At 34.0% G+C, this 19,882-nt stretch overlaps 2 protein-coding genes, 1 non-coding gene and 1 pseudogene across 3 annotated transcripts; 2 read left to right on the top strand and 2 right to left on the bottom strand.

Annotated features, from left to right (window-relative positions):
- The first annotated feature begins 1,867 nt into the window (after positions 1-1,867).
- LOC112100999 lies at positions 1,868-5,847 on the top strand (annotated as a pseudogene).
- A 4,251-nt stretch (positions 5,848-10,098) lies between these two features.
- LOC112100998 lies at positions 10,099-12,269 on the bottom strand (the record flags this gene model as incomplete). The annotated part of the gene is made up of 3 exons (XM_024190886.1): positions 10,099-10,102; positions 10,222-11,267; positions 11,667-12,269. Coding segments are annotated over 3 exons (1,653 nt in total), but the record flags the coding sequence as incomplete, so codon positions are not given.
- Positions 11,860-11,966, top strand: LOC112101289. The gene has a single exon (XR_002907416.1). It is a non-coding gene; the product is annotated as a small nucleolar RNA R71 (small nucleolar RNA).
- A 3,886-nt stretch (positions 12,270-16,155) lies between the features above and the next one.
- LOC18052189 (receptor-like protein 9DC3) lies at positions 16,156-17,610 on the bottom strand. The gene has a single exon (XM_024190885.1). It carries the CDS (start codon positions 17,608-17,610, stop codon positions 16,156-16,158), a length of 1,455 nt encoding a protein of 484 aa, XP_024046653.1.
- Between the last annotated feature and the right edge of the window lie 2,272 nt (positions 17,611-19,882).

Here is a 19,882-nt window from a genome sequence, read left to right as displayed (position 1 = left end):
ATTAGTTGTTACAGAAAATAAGAAAAATGGCAACCAAAATTGAAAAGGTTCATGCAAATGCAACTCTTACAACATACAAATCCAATCTTTGTATTGGACTGTCCAAGTAGGCCAGGGCACACAAGGCAGCCCAAAACCTGATGTAGACTAATAACCATACGAGTGGAGCTTCTAACACCCCAAAAATCTTTATGACACCCCTTTCGAAATTTTATTCCCGAAAAATACTCCAACTTAATTCATAAAATACTAAATTATAAATTAAAATCAATCATTTTGTTACTAAATTTCATCCTAAAAAGAATTTTTTTTTTATTTCTTATCTGTAAATGCATAAAAGTTCTAAAATCTTAAATTATTCTTATCTTGTTACACAAATTCTACTTCACAATTTTTTTAAATTCTTTAAAGTTTCTTAAAAAAATTCAATTAAAATTTAAAATATAAATAATGAAATGAAATGGGTGTGAAAAAATTATTAAAATAATAATTTATTTATGAGTTTTAATTGGATTTTCATTCAAAATAAAAAAGAATTAATTTATTTTTAATTATTTCGGAAATTCCATTTAAAGAAGGGTTTTACAAGAAATTTACAGGGGGTGTCGAAAGGCCAACTCTAAATAGAAATCGAATCATCTGTCAAAGCCCGGCAAAGTTAATTCACTTTAAAACGGCTGGCCCAAAGTCCCAGAGATAATTCAATAATTAAAAAGTCAGCGACAAAAACGCCCAAACGACCTAACACGTTTCCTCAATTTCAATCAACCATGAAAAAAATCACCGATTCATTAAAATGAAAAGTCACGTTGCAAAGGAGGTAGACCACCTTATATATATTTATTGTGTAAATAATTCTAAAAAAATTACATATAATTATCCATAAATTTATAAATGGATACAAGTGGAGTTTCTTTTTTCTTGAAAAATAGGTTTTGATTAATTTTGTTTTCACTCAATCTTAGATCTTATTTAGTATTTAATAGTATGGTTGGATAGCTGTAACTTTTTAGTTATAGCACTAAAGTCATTGGAGAATATTTATTACTGTAGTTTGAAAATTATTTTGATTCATTTTAACACTTGTATGATAAAAAAATATATAATATGTTTATTATTTTTGTCAAAATTTTTATTCAAAAATTATATTTACAACACACTAATAATTTTTACTTCGTAGTCACAATCTTTTGTCTTAATATCAAATAAGTTATTTATTGATACAAGAGGGAAGTTAAAAATAATTGAAAATTTTATAATAACAAGCGACGTTTATTTATATAGTGTTATAAAATAGAGAAAGTTACTATAATTTGACAATGAAAATTCTGGCACTTTATTTAAAGTGTCAAAGAAACTATCATGTCATATAATATATCATTGCAATGTAGCATAACAATTTTTTCATACTTTTTCATACTTTATTAAAGTATGAGAACCCCCACCAAATAAACACATTCGTAAGTTAAAACTTTCTTCAATTTAGATAAGAACCATCCAATATCTAGTACAAGTCAGTTGTATTTATAGAACTTTTAGGGAAGTATTTTAACTCTTAATTCAAGTTTGTATTGTCTATGCATGTTTCATAAACATTTTGTTCTGCTCGGTTGACTTGTAAACTTAAAATTTATAAATTAGAAAAGAATAAAGAAAAACGAAAAATTCTTGACCTCATATAACAGATTTGTTTAGTATATGAAAAGTAACTTCAGGGACACTGGCCCCTTCATCAATGGAAAAGGGCACTTGCATTTGTAAATTTATTTTATAGGTACAATCTTTATAACACAAACCATAAACGTAATCCATATGCACACGCTTGTTCAATCCTAACTTCTACACTCCTCTTGATCCCTAACTGAGCATGGCTACTGCATATTTGAGTCCTTGTTCTCCTTCATTGAAGCATTACAAGACACAACTCTTCAGTGACTTCATTGTTGTCCCAAGAAAATCTTGTTTCTCCGCTTGGGTATCTCAAGTTCAGTCAAGAATCCATGCTAGAAAGCATTTTCAGCTCAAATCCTCTAATGGGCATCCTTTCAATGCTGTTTCTTTGGAAGATAGTGAGATACTGGTTCCTCTACTGTAGTCTTTTACGCCGAATCAGTATCAGATGGGTTTTAATTCTCATTCAATTGCTTATTCATAAACTGTGTCCAAAATGAATATCTTATTTAACAAAAAAAGAAAAGAAAAGATTTTTCCTGTTTTCGACAATTGCCAAATGAATTTGTATGCGAAGAAAATTTGGTTTTGGAAAGAGGGTTTATCAAATTGTCCGCTCATTGATATAATCATAATCATTTGCAATGATTAGATTTTGTCTTCAGCATATCAGTTTTGTTTCTCATTGCTGATTTCTAGCTGCAATTTTGAGTTTAGATTTAGCTGGAAAACCTCTGGCCAACGATCATTCCGAGCCTTAAGCGATAGAGGCCTCCGTTCCGGCATCATCTGAAAAAGCGGGTTCTACACTCAACATAACAGTTGTTGGAGTTAGATTTTACAGATCAAAATGAAGAAGAATATCTGTTTCAGTTTTATTATCACAGAACTCAATTTACAATTATGAGCTTAGCTCAGTATTTATAGTTCAATCTTAATCTTGCTAATCACGCCAATTATTACTTAGCAATCTAACTAACAAAATAACAAATACACAATTAACAATAGCTAAACTGTCAACTAATTCCAGCCACATCTAACTGCATGGGAATCTCTTCATAACAGTTTTGCCACCTGGAATTCTTTAGCTTCTCACGTGCATCTGTCACCGTCACTTCTAGGCTAGCTACTAGATTCACAGCTGGCTTGATTCCAGCTGGCACTCCAACGTGTGTTGCATGAGATTCAGTTTCATCAGCTAATTCAACAGTTGGAGCCTTAGGGGACCTCGCAAAGAAGAAGATTTTTCCCGCACTTTTCGCACTATACTATGAAGATTGTCTGCCTGAGGTTCTATGCTTTGTTGCTTCACTAATTTCACTTTTTCAACAACCGTGATGAATGTTAAATAGCTGATAAGTTTTCATTTTGTCTTCCATTTATCATCCTTATGCAGGATTTTACAATTTTTGGTTATGCTCGGACTAAATTGACTGATGAGGATCTGAGGAACGTGATTAGCAAAACTTTAACTTGTAGAATTGATAAGAAGTATGTAATTTTGTGAAACTCTCAAATGTAATTCTTAGCAGCCTATGCATTTTGTATTTAGTAATAGAGGAGGGAACTTACAGGGAAAATTGTGAAGACAAAATGGATCAGTTCTTGAAGAGATGCTTTTACCATTCGGGTCTGTACAACTCTGAGGAGCATTTTGCAGAATTAGACAGCAAACTGAAAGAGAAAGAGGTAATTAATTGCTTCTTTACATTTATGAAATTTGTAGCTTTATAGCAACTCTGGAGTCATAGATTCTACTAATGCATCTCCAACAAGTAGGTTTTAAGGGTTGATTTTATCGTCTTTATTACATGACAAATTAGCTTTGCTAATGGATACTTAAGCCTTGAGATACGGTAAAATATTACAGGGAAGGCAAGAGACGTTGGTGCCAAATTTTGGCTTCAACAAGCAGATTTATATTTGTCGGAAACTGGTACTCTGCTAATTGATGGTAATTGCTGTCCATCCATTGATGACTCTGATCTCGTTTTGCTAACGCAGAAACTGTCGGAGGCCCAACATTATTGCCAGCAGAAAACCTCCGACGCTTGTATCAGATGAAAGGGCTTCAATAGTAATTTCAAACAATAAAGTATAATAAATGTTCTTAATTCAACTCACAGATTAATGGTGTAGTTCAATGAATCCTCCTTTGCTTCATTAACTGTCCCTCTCTGTTTAGAGTCTTTCCCTTTATGAATTACTTCGCCCTCAATTTTAGGTAGTATTGGAGCCATTGAATCCTTGAACTAATGGAACATTTCATTAACTATCTTTTGGTGGGATTTTGTTTCTATATCCTTTTGATATCATGGGATATTAAATGGTTATTTGATTGCAGTGAAGTTTTCCATACCCCCTAATTCTAGGAGGGAGGAATAGGCAGGGCGTGTGGGTAAAATCCCGTTAGTAAATGTTAGTCTCTAGTAAATGTATTGAATCCAAATAAGAACTATTACTAGATTCATTGGGAGTTCTGCTCTGTAATGGACCAAGTAACTGACATATTTCTTATTGTTCCACCAATTGTAAAATAGATTCGTGTTTAGGAAGCTAGTAACTAGCTCCGTGTCCAATTTGATTTTTGTTTATTTTTGTTTATTTTAGTTTTACTTTTTTAACCCAGTGTAAGAAAATGGTATTTTGGGCTAGAAAGCTATCGAATAGGTTATTTTACTTATCAATACCTCCAAACATTTTTGTGGAGGTGGCGAAATGTGCTAGCCTTAGAGCTTCATCAGCTACTGGTTGGACAAGAGTCATTGTTGAAAAACAGTTTGGTCGGGACTCTGTGTCTTCTGGCGAGTTAACTAGAAGTTTGAAGCAGAATCTAAGAGAGGATCAAATATTCAGGTTTGACTCTCATTTGCTTCCTTAAAGAAAGACATGTGGGATAATGTTTGACTGTATTGATATCCTTTCAGGATAACCATTACTTGGGTAAGGAGCTGGTTGAGAATCTATCAGTGCTTCGATTCTCCAATCTTGTTTTTGAGCCTCTATGGTCCAGGAATTACATCCGCAATGTACAATTTATATTTTCTGAAGATTTTGGAACAGAGAGATGAGGGGGGTGAGTTGTATATGTTGCCTGAAGATATTGTTATTATACTAGAAATTGTTTCAGACACCCAGATCAGCTGATTTTTTGGTAAATCTTTCCAGTTATTTTGATAACTATGGAATCATACGAGATATAATGCAAAATCAACTCTTGCAAATACTGGCATTATTTGCAATGGAGACTCCCGTCAGCTTAGATGCAGAAGACATTAGAAATGAAAAGGTAATTCGGTTTTTTTTTCTTCTACAAATTTTACAAACTAGAATTGTGGTCTCCTGGTCCCCTTTGTGTACCATTTCTATGATTGCTAGAGATCCTATTTTAAGGTATACCTACGCACCACCATCACCATCAAAGAAGAATCAAATCCCATGGTGGGTTATGGAAATGCTACACTCCTTGCAATTGTTTTAAGTTAATCATTGACTTTGTTGTGCGTGGCTTAATTCAGGTGAAGGTTCTTCGATCAATGCAACCGCTTCTGCTTGAAGATGTAATTGTTGGTCAATACAAGGGCCACAACAAGGGTAGTAAATCATATCCTGCTTATATTGATGACCCAACTGTGCCAAAGGACAGTCTCACGCCAACATTTGCCGCGGCTGTTCTTTTTATCAACAATGCAAGATGGGATGGGGTTCCTTTCCTGATGAAAGCAGGCAAAGCACTCCATACCAAACGGTAGGCAGTATTTCTTCCCTTTTCATGTGGATCTATTCTTTCACCATGTTCTCTTATATTGTAGAATATGCTCAACTGGTTGACTTGAGAATGTTGTGTCAATGAAACTTCAGTGCAGAGATCAGAGTTCAGTTCAGACATGTCCCTGGAAACTTGTACAAGCGGAATTTGGGAACTGACTTAGACAAGGCTACAAATGAGCTTGTGCTCCGACTCCAGCCTGATGAAGCTATATATCTAAAGATCAACAACAAAGTTCTTAGTCTTGGAATGAGATTGGATCGCAGCGACCTTAATTTGCTTTATCGATCAAGGTAAGAGACCATTTAGACAGTTACCTACAAATAATACTTGTAATCTTCATTCTGTAATATATGACCTAGAATACTCAATTATGGAGTGGGACTGTGAGCATCAATTTCATAAAATCTTCTCAAGTGATAAGCCTTTGTCTTTATTCACGTTTCGTAATTATTTTATGGCTCATGTAACGATTAAATTCTTTAATTTTTTTATTTTTAAAGAATTTGTATAAAATCCTAATTAATATTAAAAGTAAGTGGACTGTATTAATCTCATGTCCTGACCATGTTACCTTAGTAATATCCATCTGCAGACCTGTCTATCCATCACTTGTTCTTCTGAATCGCTAGATGATTCAACTAAATCAGGCACTGTATCTGTTTCAGAAAGCAAAGGCGACGAGGATCGTTGCTTAGCTCGCTTTGTCTGCTGTCTCAGCTGGCGAGCTGTCTTCTCAATTTCAGGATCAAACGAAATCAAACAATTACATACAAACATTTTTTAAATTAATGACTAGAATGGTAATTTTATAGTTTTTAAAATAATCGTTATTAGTTGTGATATAGTGATGGTTGTCGAAGCCAACAAAAATAAATTCCTACTCTAAATAAATTGTGTATAGTGATTGAGCAGGGTCGTGTCCACAGAGATCGGTAATTATTTAAATCCTTTTGAAACGTAAAACGTAAAATGGGGGAATTGTTGACAATAATAAAAATCAAATTAAAATAACAAGAATGCAAATTAAAGTTGTAATTCAAATTGGAGAAAGCTCTGGTTGAAGGAATTAACTCAGCTTGATTCGACTACTGATCATTGATTCAAATATAGATTATTATTATTACTTATGAATAGACCGGTTATAGCTACTGAGACCCTCTAATAGCCAATCTCTCCTTAACTAGTCGATAACCAAGGTACGACCGTTGGTTATTTCCCTAATCAATAGACAACCCTAGATACGATCATAGAATTTAATCAATTGACAGCCTGAAAAACCAGAGAGACCCAAATCCTAATCAACACATATGATGATTCATTTAAATTAGATTGTTTATTCTCACAACACAACTCTCTGCTATGTTATTTGTCACAAACATTAAATTCTTCATACGATGAATCCTTTAATTGACAATAGATTGAGTTGATAATTAAATAGTGGCCAATTACCTAATTAACAAACATAATCATGAAAATAATACAGAGAATAAACAAATACCCAAAAAGCAATAAAACAATTAAAGCACAAGAAAGATCTCATAGTAGTGATGAATCAAAGCTTCGTTATCCTTCAACCAGAAAAATAGGTTTAGTTCTTCATAGAGAGAAGAGAAAAATTAGATCTAGGGTTTCTTTCTTTTTCTCCAATCCAAAAATCCCCCCTTTTCACAATAGATTCCTCCCTTAAATACTCTCTCTCTCCTCTCTTTTAGAATTCTATTTAAAATAAAATACTAATATCTGAAATATTAAATTCGTAATTACAAAAATAACCAAAAATACAAAACACGTTAAACTAAAAACTGCAGGTCCGCAGTTGACAGCACGCGCCCACGCCTTATCAACAAAGTTCTTCTGACGCTCATAATTTCTCCAAGAGAACAATCATCCTTAAACATCATCTTATAGCTCAATTTTATCATCAATCAATAGAATTGCACCTACAAAAGTAAAACATAAGTAAATCACTATTATTAAGTGCAAAACATTGATATTAAGGGAAGTAAATAATGCAAAACTAGTGCATAAATTGCACTCTAACAAATTCCCCCACACCAAGATGATGCTTGTCCTCAAGCATATAACTCAAGACTAATCTCAAATCTCCACTAAATTCTCATCTCAACTCATCCAAAAATAATTTTAAGCAAGCATACCTCAAGAAATTAAGTCGTTCAACGTTCGAGAGACAAGGATTTTAAAGCATAGAATTTCATAAGATAGAATAAGAACATTCAACCACCAAGAAGATTCGTTCAAAATTCAAGTGCAACAAGATGTAATAGCCCTCTCAATAACTTCACTCCATGCACTCAAAGTGTTTAGGGTGTCATTTATCCACTCAAATCAAATCAAAGAATGCTATTACCATAAGCTTGCTCATATATCACATCTCAATCCACAAAACATGAATAAAATGCAAAAATCTAAGGGTCTTAAAAGGGTTGTAATGGGGTTAAATGTGTTAAATGAAAAAGAAAGGTTTACGAAAGAAAAAGAGATCAAAACGAGAAGAATGAACTCATTGAATGAACTTATGATATCAAAATGCTTATTTCTACTCAAGTCACCAAGAATGTAAACATTTTTTATTTCGATTTTTTTTTCAAATTTTCTTTTTTCTTTTTTTTTTCTTTTTTCTTTTTTTTTCTTTTTTTTTGTTTTTTTTTTGTTGTTTTTTTTTTGAATCAAACAAAAGAAACGAACCTTGCACAATTTAATTCAAGCATAATGCTTGTTGATCTAATTGAGAAACTTTATTACAAGGTAGAAAAAGCAACAAAATATATCCACACAATGAGTCCAAAAATCTCCTTAAATTGAGGCTCAAAAAGAAGAAAAATGGTTAAGTAGACGGAGAGAATTAGATGGGTAATGGTTAAGGCTCAAACAAAGATAGTAAATCAAGGTCTTCGGGTAGAGAAAAAAAAAGAAAATGCAAGAATAGAAAAATGGTAAATGGTTTGCCCTTATCATTTTAATGCAAAAAATCCCGTAATGTGGCTTCAACATGCATAACAAAGCAAGTTCTAGAATAAACAAACTAAGATTGATATTCACATAATAAAAATAATTAGAGCAAAGTGGTTGCTCATAGGCTCAAATCCTCACAAAGTTGGTAAATTTGCCATCAAATCATGTACACTCTTCAAATGAATCAACCATCAATAGTGGTGTAGAATGGGAAGAAGGTATGAGTGAAGGAAAGGTAAAAATGATAAGAAGTGAGAAAGATGTATGTAGTAATATGAAAAGTGAAAGATAAAATGTGAGTGATGAAAGAGTATGATAGAATAAAAATAGATGTAAATAATTTGAGATAGATGGGAAAAAAGTAATGAGAAAGAAAAGAAAAGAAAAATAATAATATATGAAGCATACTAACTCCAAAATCATTTAAGGATGAGTAGAATGAAAATAGATGAGTAGAGTGAAAATAATAATTCCAGGCATCAATAATGCAAAAATCCCTCCCCCACACCAATAACTTACATTGTCCCCAATGTAAGATAATCAAAGCTCACATAAAAATTAAAGCGTAAGGATAAAAGATTAAAGGCAAAAACTTCCCTGAATTGTGAGCTTTGATCCTCATAACGTCTATGGGCTTGGCGGGAATGGTGGGATAAATCCCACACTCTTGAAGTATGCGGCCAAATTCTGCTCCATCTTGTCACGGATTTCGATTCACGCGGCTGGAATACAGGTCGTAGGCTGGTTGCGGACTATTGCTGCTCGACTGGAGCTTGCGGGTACACGGCTGGTGGTTCAGTTGCGCGCGGATGGGACTGATGCTGCGAACTGGTGACGCTGGATCTGCGTGCTGCGGCTGTTGCTGCGCGCTGGGGGATTGCTGGTGCGCGCGCTGGTGACGCTTGTTGCGTTGCGTGCTCGGCTGGAGCTTGCTGCGCGGCTTGGGGCTGGTTGCGCACTGCTGGTTGCGTGCAGGATGCTGTCTGCGTGGCTGCGTTGCGCGCGACTGATGCTGCATTCTCCGGCTGGCTGGTTTGCTGCTGGCGTGCTGCAAACGGCTGGAGAAGAAAACAATTTCTGGAAAATTAGGGATTTTGTGAACAGTAAATTTTTTTTTTTTTTTTAACAATGATTTTTTTTTTGATTTTTTTTAAATAAAAAAAAATATATATATATAAAAGAAAGAACAAAAGAAATAAATAAATAAAATAAAATGAAATAAAATCAATTAAAATTAATTTTTTATTATTATTATTTTTTTTTTAGTGATGAATCACTTTGAGACACTAAAAATTTCAGAAGTACTTTTCTAATAAGCACGTGGGCACGCCTTAAAACTATTTTACTTTAAAAATTACAGAAGTACTTATTAGTTAAGACGTGGGCACGCCTTATCAAAAATTTTCTTCTGACCAAAATAAGCAAACACATTATTTAAAAAAAATTTGAATCAAAATTAAAAGAAGATATAACAAAAACCAAAATAAATAAATCACTTGGGTTGCCTCCCAAAAAGCGCCTTTGTTTTATGTCTTTGGCTAGACACATTTATGCATCAATCTCCATAATTTGGACTTTCGAGAGCCACATCCTCCACAATATTCACCGAAAAACCTTCATAAAAAGGTTTTAAGCGATGACCATTAACCTTAAGAACTCTGTCAGAGGTCGGGCTCCGAATCTCAACTGCACCATGAGGAAAAACATTAGTAACAATAAAAGGTCCAACCCAACAAGAACGTAATTTACCCGGAAAAAGTTTACGTTTAGAATGAAAAAGAAGAACTTTTTGACCAACAGAGAACTCCTTTCTCAAAATCATTCTATCATGAAATGTCTTCGTCTTTTCCTTGTAAAAAATTTCCTGCGCTATAGGGTTAATAACATCCACAGAAAATACCGAATGTTCCTCACTAGGATATTTCATGGCATCATTCATATTGAATTCTATAACCTCTCCATCAAACTCCATAGTGAGAGTCCCTTTATGTATATCCATTTTAGTCCTAGCAGTCTTAAGAAAAGGTCTTCCTAGCAAAATTGGGACAGAATTAGAGGAGTTATCATCTTCCATATCAAGTACATAAAAATCAGCAGGAAAAACCAACTCATTAACTTGTACTAAGACATCTTCTAATACCCCATCAGGATATGCATTAGACCTGTCAGCTAGTTGAATTATCACACCAGTTTCTTTTAATGGACCAATATTCAAAGATGAATAAATGGAACGAGGCATGACATTAATAGAAGCTCCTAGATCTAACAAAGCCTTTTCAACTCTAACACTACCAATTTTACAAGGGATAGTAAACATACCTGGATCCTTGCACTTAGGAGGTAGTTTCTTTTGGAGAACTGCTGAAACATTCTCCCCCATGTGAACTTTTTCATCTCCTCTTAATTTTCTCTTGGAGGTGCACAGTTCCTTAAGGACTTTAGCATATCGAGGTATTTGTTTTATAGCATCTAATAAAGGAATATTTACCTCAACCTTGCGAAATGTCTCAAGGATGTCTTTCTCTTGTTCCTCCTTTTTGGATTTTGCAAACCGGCTTGGAAAAGGAGGAGGTATCACAATAGGTAGGGGTTTCGCTCTTGTGGGTTGCGCATCTTGAGATTGAGGCATCAATTCATTCTTCTCAAGCTCATCTTCTACATACTTTGTCACTTTCTTACTAGGCTCTTGCAACTCTTTCCCACTTCTAAGGATGACAGCACTAACGTTTTGCTTTGGATTCACCTCAGATTGTGAAGGCAATCTCCCTAATACTTGAGACTCCAGACGGCTCACTGTAGTCGCCAATTGACTCATTTGGTTCTCCAAGTTCTGAATGCTTGCTGTAGTTGCCTGCTGAAATTGTTGTGTGTTAGTCGCAAGTGATTTAACAATTTCTTCGAGAGATATACCTGACTTGGAGTTTGACTGTGGAGGTGCTGGTTGTCTTGGTGGATACTGTTGTGGGAATCCTGACTGCCTAACTCCATAGCTGAAGTTGGGATGATCCTTCCATCCCGGATTGTATGTTTGTGCATAAGGATCATACCTCCTCTGAGGCATGCCTGGAAATCCTCCAACTGCATTGGCTTGTTCAACGGGTTCTTCTTGAAGTGTAGGACACATATCAGTTGAATGACCCATATTGTAACAAATACCACAAGTCTTCACCTGTTGCACATTACCTACAACAAACTTTTCCACAAGAGAAGTGAGTTTATCTAAACGTTGTTCAACTGAAGAAATATTTACCTCATTCACCGTTCTTGAAGTGGCATCTTGCCTGCTGCCAAATTGTTGTGCATTGGCAGCCATATTTGAGATCAACTCCCTTGCTTGAGTAGGGGTCTTGTTCACCAACACGCCTCCACTAGCAGCATCTATCATACTCCTATCCATCAATGATAATCCTTCGTAAAAATATTGAATAAGAAGTTGATCAGAAATTTGATGCTGAGGACAACTGGCACACAATTGTTTGAATCGCTCCCAATACTCATACAAAGTCTCCCCAGGAAGTTGTCTGATCCCACAAATATCTTTTCTGATGTTGGCAGCTCTTGAAGCAGGAAAGTACTTCTCGAGGAACTGCTTCTTCAAACCATTCCACGTTGTAATCGATCCAGGAGGCAAGTAGTACAACCAATCTTTAGCTAGCCCATCTACAGAGAACGGAAAAGCACGCAGCTTAATCTGCTCTTCAGTCACGCCTTGTGGTCTCATACTTGAACACACAACATGAAACTCCTTAAGATGTTTATGAGGATCTTCACCTGCAAAACCATGAAACTTGGGTAATAAATGAATAAGACCAGACTTTAATTCAAAATTTACCTCCAAGTCTACATATTGAATGCAGAGTGGTTGTTGATTCAAGTCTGGTTCAGCTAACTCTCTAAGAGTTCTTTCTACAGGTGCAGGTCTATCCATCACTTGTTCTTCTGAATCGCTAGATGATTCAACTAAATCAGGCACTGTATCTGTTTCAGAAAGCAAAGGCGACGAGGATCGTTGCTTAGCTCGCTTTGTCTGCTGTCTCAGCTGGCGAGCTGTCTTCTCAATTTCAGGATCAAACGAAAGTGTACCTGTACGAGAAGAACGAACCATACACCAAGTAAAACGTAAAAAGGATTAAATAAATGACACCAATCCCCGGCAACGGCGCCAAAATTTGATGGTTGTCGAAGCCAACAAAAATAAATTCCTACTCTAAATAAATTGTGTATAGTGATTGAGCAGGGTCGTGTCCACAGAGATCGGTAATTATTTAAATCCTTTTGAAACGTAAAACGTAAAATGGGGGAATTGTTGACAATAATAAAAATCAAATTAAAATAACAAGAATGCAAATTAAAGTTGTAATTCAAATTGGAGAAAGCTCTGGTTGAAGGAATTAACTCAGCTTGATTCGACTACTGATCATTGATTCAAATATAGATTATTATTATTACTTATGAATAGACCGGTTATAGCTACTGAGACCCTCTAATAGCCAATCTCTCCTTAACTAGTCGATAACCAAGGTACGACCGTTGGTTATTTCCCTAATCAATAGACAACCCTAGATACGATCATAGAATTTAATCAATTGACAGCCTGAAAAACCAGAGAGACCCAAATCCTAATCAACACATATGATGATTCATTTAAATTAGATTGTTTATTCTCACAACACAACTCTCTGCTATGTTATTTGTCACAAACATTAAATTCTTCATACGATGAATCCTTTAATTGACAATAGATTGAGTTGATAATTAAATAGTGGCCAATTACCTAATTAACAAACATAATCATGAAAATAATACAGAGAATAAACAAATACCCAAAAAGCAATAAAACAATTAAAGCACAAGAAAGATCTCATAGTAGTGATGAATCAAAGCTTCGTTATCCTTCAACCAGAAAAATAGGTTTAGTTCTTCATAGAGAGAAGAGAAAAATTAGATCTAGGGTTTCTTTCTTTTTCTCCAATCCAAAAATCCCCCCTTTTCACAATAGATTCCTCCCTTAAATACTCTCTCTCTCCTCTCTTTTAGAATTCTATTTAAAATAAAATACTAATATCTGAAATATTAAATTCGTAATTACAAAAATAACCAAAAATACAAAACACGTTAAACTAAAAACTGCAGGTCCGCAGTTGACAGCACGCGCCCACGCCTTATCAACAAAGTTCTTCTGACGCTCATAATTTCTCCAAGAGAACAATCATCCTTAAACATCATCTTATAGCTCAATTTTATCATCAATCAATAGAATTGCACCTACAAAAGTAAAACATAAGTAAATCACTATTATTAAGTGCAAAACATTGATATTAAGGGAAGTAAATAATGCAAAACTAGTGCATAAATTGCACTCTAACATATAGAAATAATTAGTTGTGAAAAAATTGTAAAAATATTAGTCAAACGCTTGGTAAATTTTATTTTTAAAGGCGTTTTGTAAATTAGTTAAGTAGTAAATAATATTTGGCAAATCTCATTTTTAAATTGCTGTATGAATACAAATGATTTAATTAGACATAAAGTTATAAAATTTATTTACCCATGCATTTATTTTATAATAACATGTGTATATAGTAATATTTTATGTGCATATAGAATAATTCGTAACTAAAACAAATTAACCGTATTTATTTTGTTATCTCAATATAATTCAAAATAATAATAATTTCTTTAAATGTAATGATTTTATTTCCTAATTGAATAAAAGATAATTTTGGATTTTTATAACATATATTAGGATATATATGAAATTGTTTAAGTATAAAACTGATTTTTAAAATCAGATTTCGAAAAGCTACTCTCTGTCACAGGATAAGGTGGTTTTGTCAAAAATGATTTTTAAATAAATTTATCAATTGCTAAAATTAATTTTTAATTTTTTAAAATCACCTTTAAACCTCTCAAAAATAATTTCAAATGGGCTCTAAGTGTGAAATCATAATAATAGAACGATAATATAAAGAGATTTATTGAAATTGGAAGAAAAAGAAAATTTTCTACATGAATTTTAAAGTCTTTACAGAGTAATTCATAAAATAAATAAAAGCTAATTAATTACATTCTGTGCCTATGTGTTCTCCTCCTTCCATTACTTTCCGGTTGCAGTCGAAAAGTCTTTATAAGCCATTCATACTTTCTTGTGCAGAAGATGTGCCCAAGTACAACTCCTATTATTGTCCCACTTGCATACCCTGCTAGAACTATCTTCCAGCCAAATGCGAGTACAGATTCTGAGGGTGGATCATCTTCTGCTGGTGAGGCCTCAGAGTTTCCACATTTTCTAGACAAAGGTTCTCCACACAATCCTGGATTTCCAGCAAACCAATCATTTGTGAATGTGATGAACTGCGTCCCTTGTGGTATTGCTCCCCTAAGATGGTTGTGTGACACATCAAAGAATGCAAGGAATTTGACTATCTTAACACTGAGGAATTTGTCCTGTGAGCTTGTTACTAGAGAGGTCTAATGACTCTATGACCGTTAGGTTACTCAAAGTTAATGGAATGTACCCTCGGAGATTGTTGTTGGAAAGGGTAAGAGTCCGAAGCCCCTTTAGACTGGCGATTGATGTTGGAATCTCTCCAACAAAATTGTTGTCCGAGAGAATAATTGCTGCGATCAAATTTGACAGCTTGGGATATTCTATCTCTGTGCCTTTGTTACTCATTATTAGTGAGTAATCAGCATAACCATAGTAGGTAAACCCAAGTACATCATACGGCACCAGTTTAACCTGCAAATATGTTAGCTTACTTGCTCTGATATCTTTCATGGCATTCCAACAGTGGAAGTGCTTTGACGGAAGATTACCTGTAAACCTGTTGTGAGAGAGATCAATGATGCGTAGTTTGGGAAACTCAAAACCTGTTTGAGGTTCCTCTATTTCTCCATGAAAGTTGTTGAATTTCAAAATGAGAACCTCTAGCTCTGGAAGAGTTCCCAACCAAGAAGGGAAGACATCGGTGATTTGGTTATCCCCAAGATTAAGAAATTTTAGCTTCACACAATTGGCTAGAGATTTAGGTACTCTTCCTTGCAATGAATTCTCGCTAAAATCAATCATCATCAGATTTGTTCCGTTCATGAAGGTTTGAGGGATGATTCCATAAAAGTTGTTAGCTTGCAGTTTTAATGCTGACTACTCAACACTGAAATTACCGAAACATTCTGGGAGCATGCCACTTAAGTTGTTGTAAGACAAATCAAGAGCGTGAAGACCATTCAAACTACATATTTGGATTGGAATTTCCCCTGTCAACTGATTGTTTGAAACTAGATAGGAATAGATTGACACTGATGACGGAACTGGGAGCGGTCCTTGGAGATTATTAAACCCGAGGTCTAAAGTATTCATTTTAGACCATGGAAGAACAAAGAGATCCTGCCCGAATCCCGACAATAGGTTGTCAGAAAAGTTCAAATATTCCAAACTCTTTGTGCTTACGTTTAACAACCATTGGGGTACTTGGCCAGCTATCTTGTTGGAGGAAAGATCCAGAGAAACTAATTGATCTTGGTTGTGCAAAAAGTATGGGAACTCGCTAATGTTGCATGACCTGAATCCTATTACAGTGAAATTTGGCAAATTAGTACTGACATTGGTTCCAGTGAGCAATGAAAACTTGTTTGACGAGAGAACTAATGATGTTAAAGATTTCAAGTGAAGAAGGAACATGTTTAGATCCACTGTGCCACTCAAATTGTTGTAGGAAAGGTCAAGTGCTTGAAGATTAATTCGTTAGCTCAAAGATAGAGTTAGGAACAGAGCCTTCCAATTGATTCTCCGCCAAACGCAGAATCTGCAATTGGGTTAGCTTTTTAACTTCAACTGGAATATGGCCAGTCAGTTGATTATTATGTAAGTACATAGTTGATAATTTGTTCAGGTTCATAAAGCAAAAGGGGATTGGACCAGTTAATTGGTTATGAACCAAACTTATTTGAGTAAGTTCTGTTAGATTCGAGAGCAGACATAACATCTCACCAGTTATTTTGCTCCCTGAAAGGTCCAAATAAGTGAGTTGGTTAAGTTTAGGGATCCAAGACAACGAATAAGAGTTTTGTTCAGAAAAATTTGTCACAGAAATTGTTAAAGAATTCATCTGTGTAAGGTTACTAAGTGAATCCGGAACTTTGCCAGAGAAGTTGAATAAAATGATCTCTAGCGTTTTCAAAGAAGAAAGTTTTACCAAGGAAGCAGGCAACTCACCCGAAAAATCATTACCAGAAAGGTATAGATGGTTGAGCTTAGTAAGATTACCAACTGAAGGAGGAAGTTTTCCTGAAAATGAGCAACCTCTAATACCCAAGGAATCTAAGGATTCAAGATTTTCTATTGAATCTGGAATCTTACCTGAAAATCTCATATGTGAAAGCCTCAAATCTATGAGGACACTGCTATTCTGAAATTCTGGCAAATACCCGGTGAGATAGTGATTATACGTCAGAGTGAGAAATGCAAGTTTGGGTAACTGGAAAATCTCTGCAGGGAATTCACCTTGCAATAGGCAATCAGTGAGAGATAAGAAAAACAAAGATGATAAATTTGCCAATGCATGAGGAACTGTAGAAGCAATATTGACTTGTCCAAGGTGAAGTACTTTCAGGTTGGCTAACTTGTCAGCTAGATTTGCTAGACTCGGGTTTTGGAGCTTCAAATGAAAATTATTAAATGATAGATCAAGACTCTCCAACTTGGAGAGCTCCAGCAACTCTGCTGGTATTTGACCAGAAAACGAAGAATTAGAGAGAGATAGAGCTGTTAGTCTAGACAGATTCTTGATTTCTGAAGGGATTTCAGAAAAATTGAAGTGGTTATTCGAGAGAACAAGCAATTCCAGATGGACAAGTTGAAAGAGGCTGCTACTAGAGTTGATAGAACCATGGAGGCAACTGCTTGTGAGATCAAGCCTGATCACATGACCAGTGTCTTCGTTGCATTTGATGCCGTTCCATAAGCAGCAGTCGCTATTTTCTTCTTCCTGGCTCCATGATGCAACCTTGGGATAAGCTGAAGGATAATCATCAAAAGAACACTGAACGACGGTAAGGCTTTGCTTGAATTGCAGCAAGGCAGAACGCTCGTCATCCTGGCAGAGTGGCTGCAAGCCAGCAAGCGTGTGCTGAAACATTGAGAGCAGAAGAAGTATGTGCATTAAAGCGAAGGAAAATGAGAACAACCCCATAATTTCTTATTAAACACAATTCCTTTTAAAACTTTCTATGATAGGAAGGCTGGAGGATTTTGTTTGGAGGGTCAGGCATAGAATTGAGATGTTTTTATAGGCGGCGCCAAATGTGATGTTGCTGGGATTAATTCACAATCAATTCTTCTTTTAGGATTAAAAAATTTTAGGTTCTTTCTTTGTGTCGTATTCTTCCTATTCGGCCATTGACCATGCTTTTGTCTATACTATCAAAAGGAGCTAGCATCAACCCAAATGGCTTTTGAGAATTCACCCCCAAGCTTGGTTGGAACAAAATTATTATACGTACAAAGGTTGCTTAAAATAAATAAATATGGGATTGTGATGGGCATCTATCAACCACATGGCATTCTTTTAAGTAAATTTTAGGTTCTTTCTATGAGCTGTATCTAGAGATTTGGAAGAAGAAAAAAAAAAACGTTGGTTTGTGGATGCGGAAGTTTAGAGAGCCATTGCCATGGGTTCAAAATAAAGCTAGGCACGAAAATGGTCATTTTTTGTTAGTATAATTCGGTGAATTTGGCAAAATCGATTTATACAAACACATGAAAACAAGCGTTTGGTCCAAAACATCATATAAATTAAGAAAAAAAGTTAGGGAAATTATCTCGACACCACCTTAATTTTGTTGTATATATATTTAACCACCCCAAAATTTTGACATGTTCTTTTCATTACCTTTATTTCTAAACTTGTATCAATCGACCACTTTAACACTAAAAATAATCATTTTACTCCTAAATGAATTAAAAGATTATTTTATTCTAGAAAATTTTGAAAAATAAAAAAATTATATCTACAGGAAAAACCTCTAAATTCAATAAAACAAATAAATCTCAAAATCTTAGATGATAATTTTTAAATGAAATTATAATTATAAAAATATTAACACCTTGTAATTATAATTTTTTTAATTATAATTTTATTTATTTTTGTGATTAAATTAAGTATAGGGAAGTTTACAAAAATTAACATGAAGAGAAAAGCTCCCTATAATTATTGTAAACTTCCCTATAATTAATATTAAGAAACTTCTCTTTAGAAACTGAATGAAATTATAATTACAAAAAATTAACATGATAATTTTTAAATGAGATTGTAATTATAAAAAAAATGAACATATTGGATTTGAGATTTATTTATTTTATTAAATTCAGAGGTTTTCTTGTAATTATGAATTTTTTTATTTTTTTAAATTTTGTATAATAAAATAATTTTTTAATTCATTTAAGGGTAAAATGATTATTTTATAGTGTCAAAATGGTTTATTGATACAAACTTAAAAATAAAGGTGGTGCAAAGAATATGTCAAAATTTTGAGGTGATTGGATGTACATTTGACAAAACAAAAATGGCGTAGAGATAATTTTCCAAAAAGTTATATAGATATATTATTGTGGAGGATAAAATTGAAAGATTACATTAAAAAAAAAAGAAAAAGAAAAAGAAAAAGAAAAAGAATTATGATTATCCATGACCCCTAACCACATGGATTCTTTAATTTTAATTGTCAATGGTGTGCACAAGAATTAAGTAATAAGTAAGAGCTGTAGACAATTTATGAAGTTGATCACACACTCTTATTGTGGTACTTCCACTCGTCCATAATGATAACCAGAAATTATCCTAAATCACGACAGTTTTAGTTTAAATTAAGGTTGCTTAGTTTCTTAGAAAATGTTAATAATTACAATAACAAGCAAGCCAAGAGAAAATGGCTTTTCAAATTAACAAAGACAACTGGATGCACCACTATTGCATGCATTGATAAAATGTGCTTTTGGTAATGGAGAGTCAAAACATTGATCTGAATTACATCAGCTTAATGATTGGGGTTAAAACTTCACCCATTTGCCAAAGCTTTGAAAGCTGGCGCTGTTCAAAAGAGCAGTATATATTTTTGTGAAAATTAAGAAAGTTTTATCATCTCTGCAGTTGGGAGTATCAAGTGTGACAAATTTTGTGGTCTTTTAAGTTTGTGGTATTTTTATAATTATATTTTTTTTATTTTTTAAAGCTTTTATAAGATAAAATGGTTTTTTAATTTATTTACGGATAAAATTATCGTTTTGTTTAAATTATTTAATGATGTTAGTACAAAAGTGATTAATTAATATAAATTAAAAAAATGGTGCAGATAATATATTATAATTTTGTGATAGTTAAATGAAGACAAAGTAAAATAAAAAGTGGTGCAATGATAATTTTAATTTCTCAACAAAGACATCTGGATGCACTACTATTGCATGCA

This window comes from Citrus clementina, unplaced genomic scaffold (assembly GCF_000493195.1).
Source record: "Citrus clementina cultivar Clemenules unplaced genomic scaffold, Citrus_clementina_v1.0 scaffold_2, whole genome shotgun sequence".
NCBI classification, from domain to species: Eukaryota; Viridiplantae; Streptophyta; class Magnoliopsida; order Sapindales; family Rutaceae; genus Citrus; species Citrus x clementina.
This window is presented reverse-complemented; position numbering and strand designations above follow the sequence as displayed.

Coding starts and splice junctions, on each gene's coding strand:
- LOC18052189 (XM_024190885.1), bottom strand. CDS start 17,610: ATGGGGTTGTTCTCATTTTCCTTCGCTTTAATGCACATACTTCTTCTG.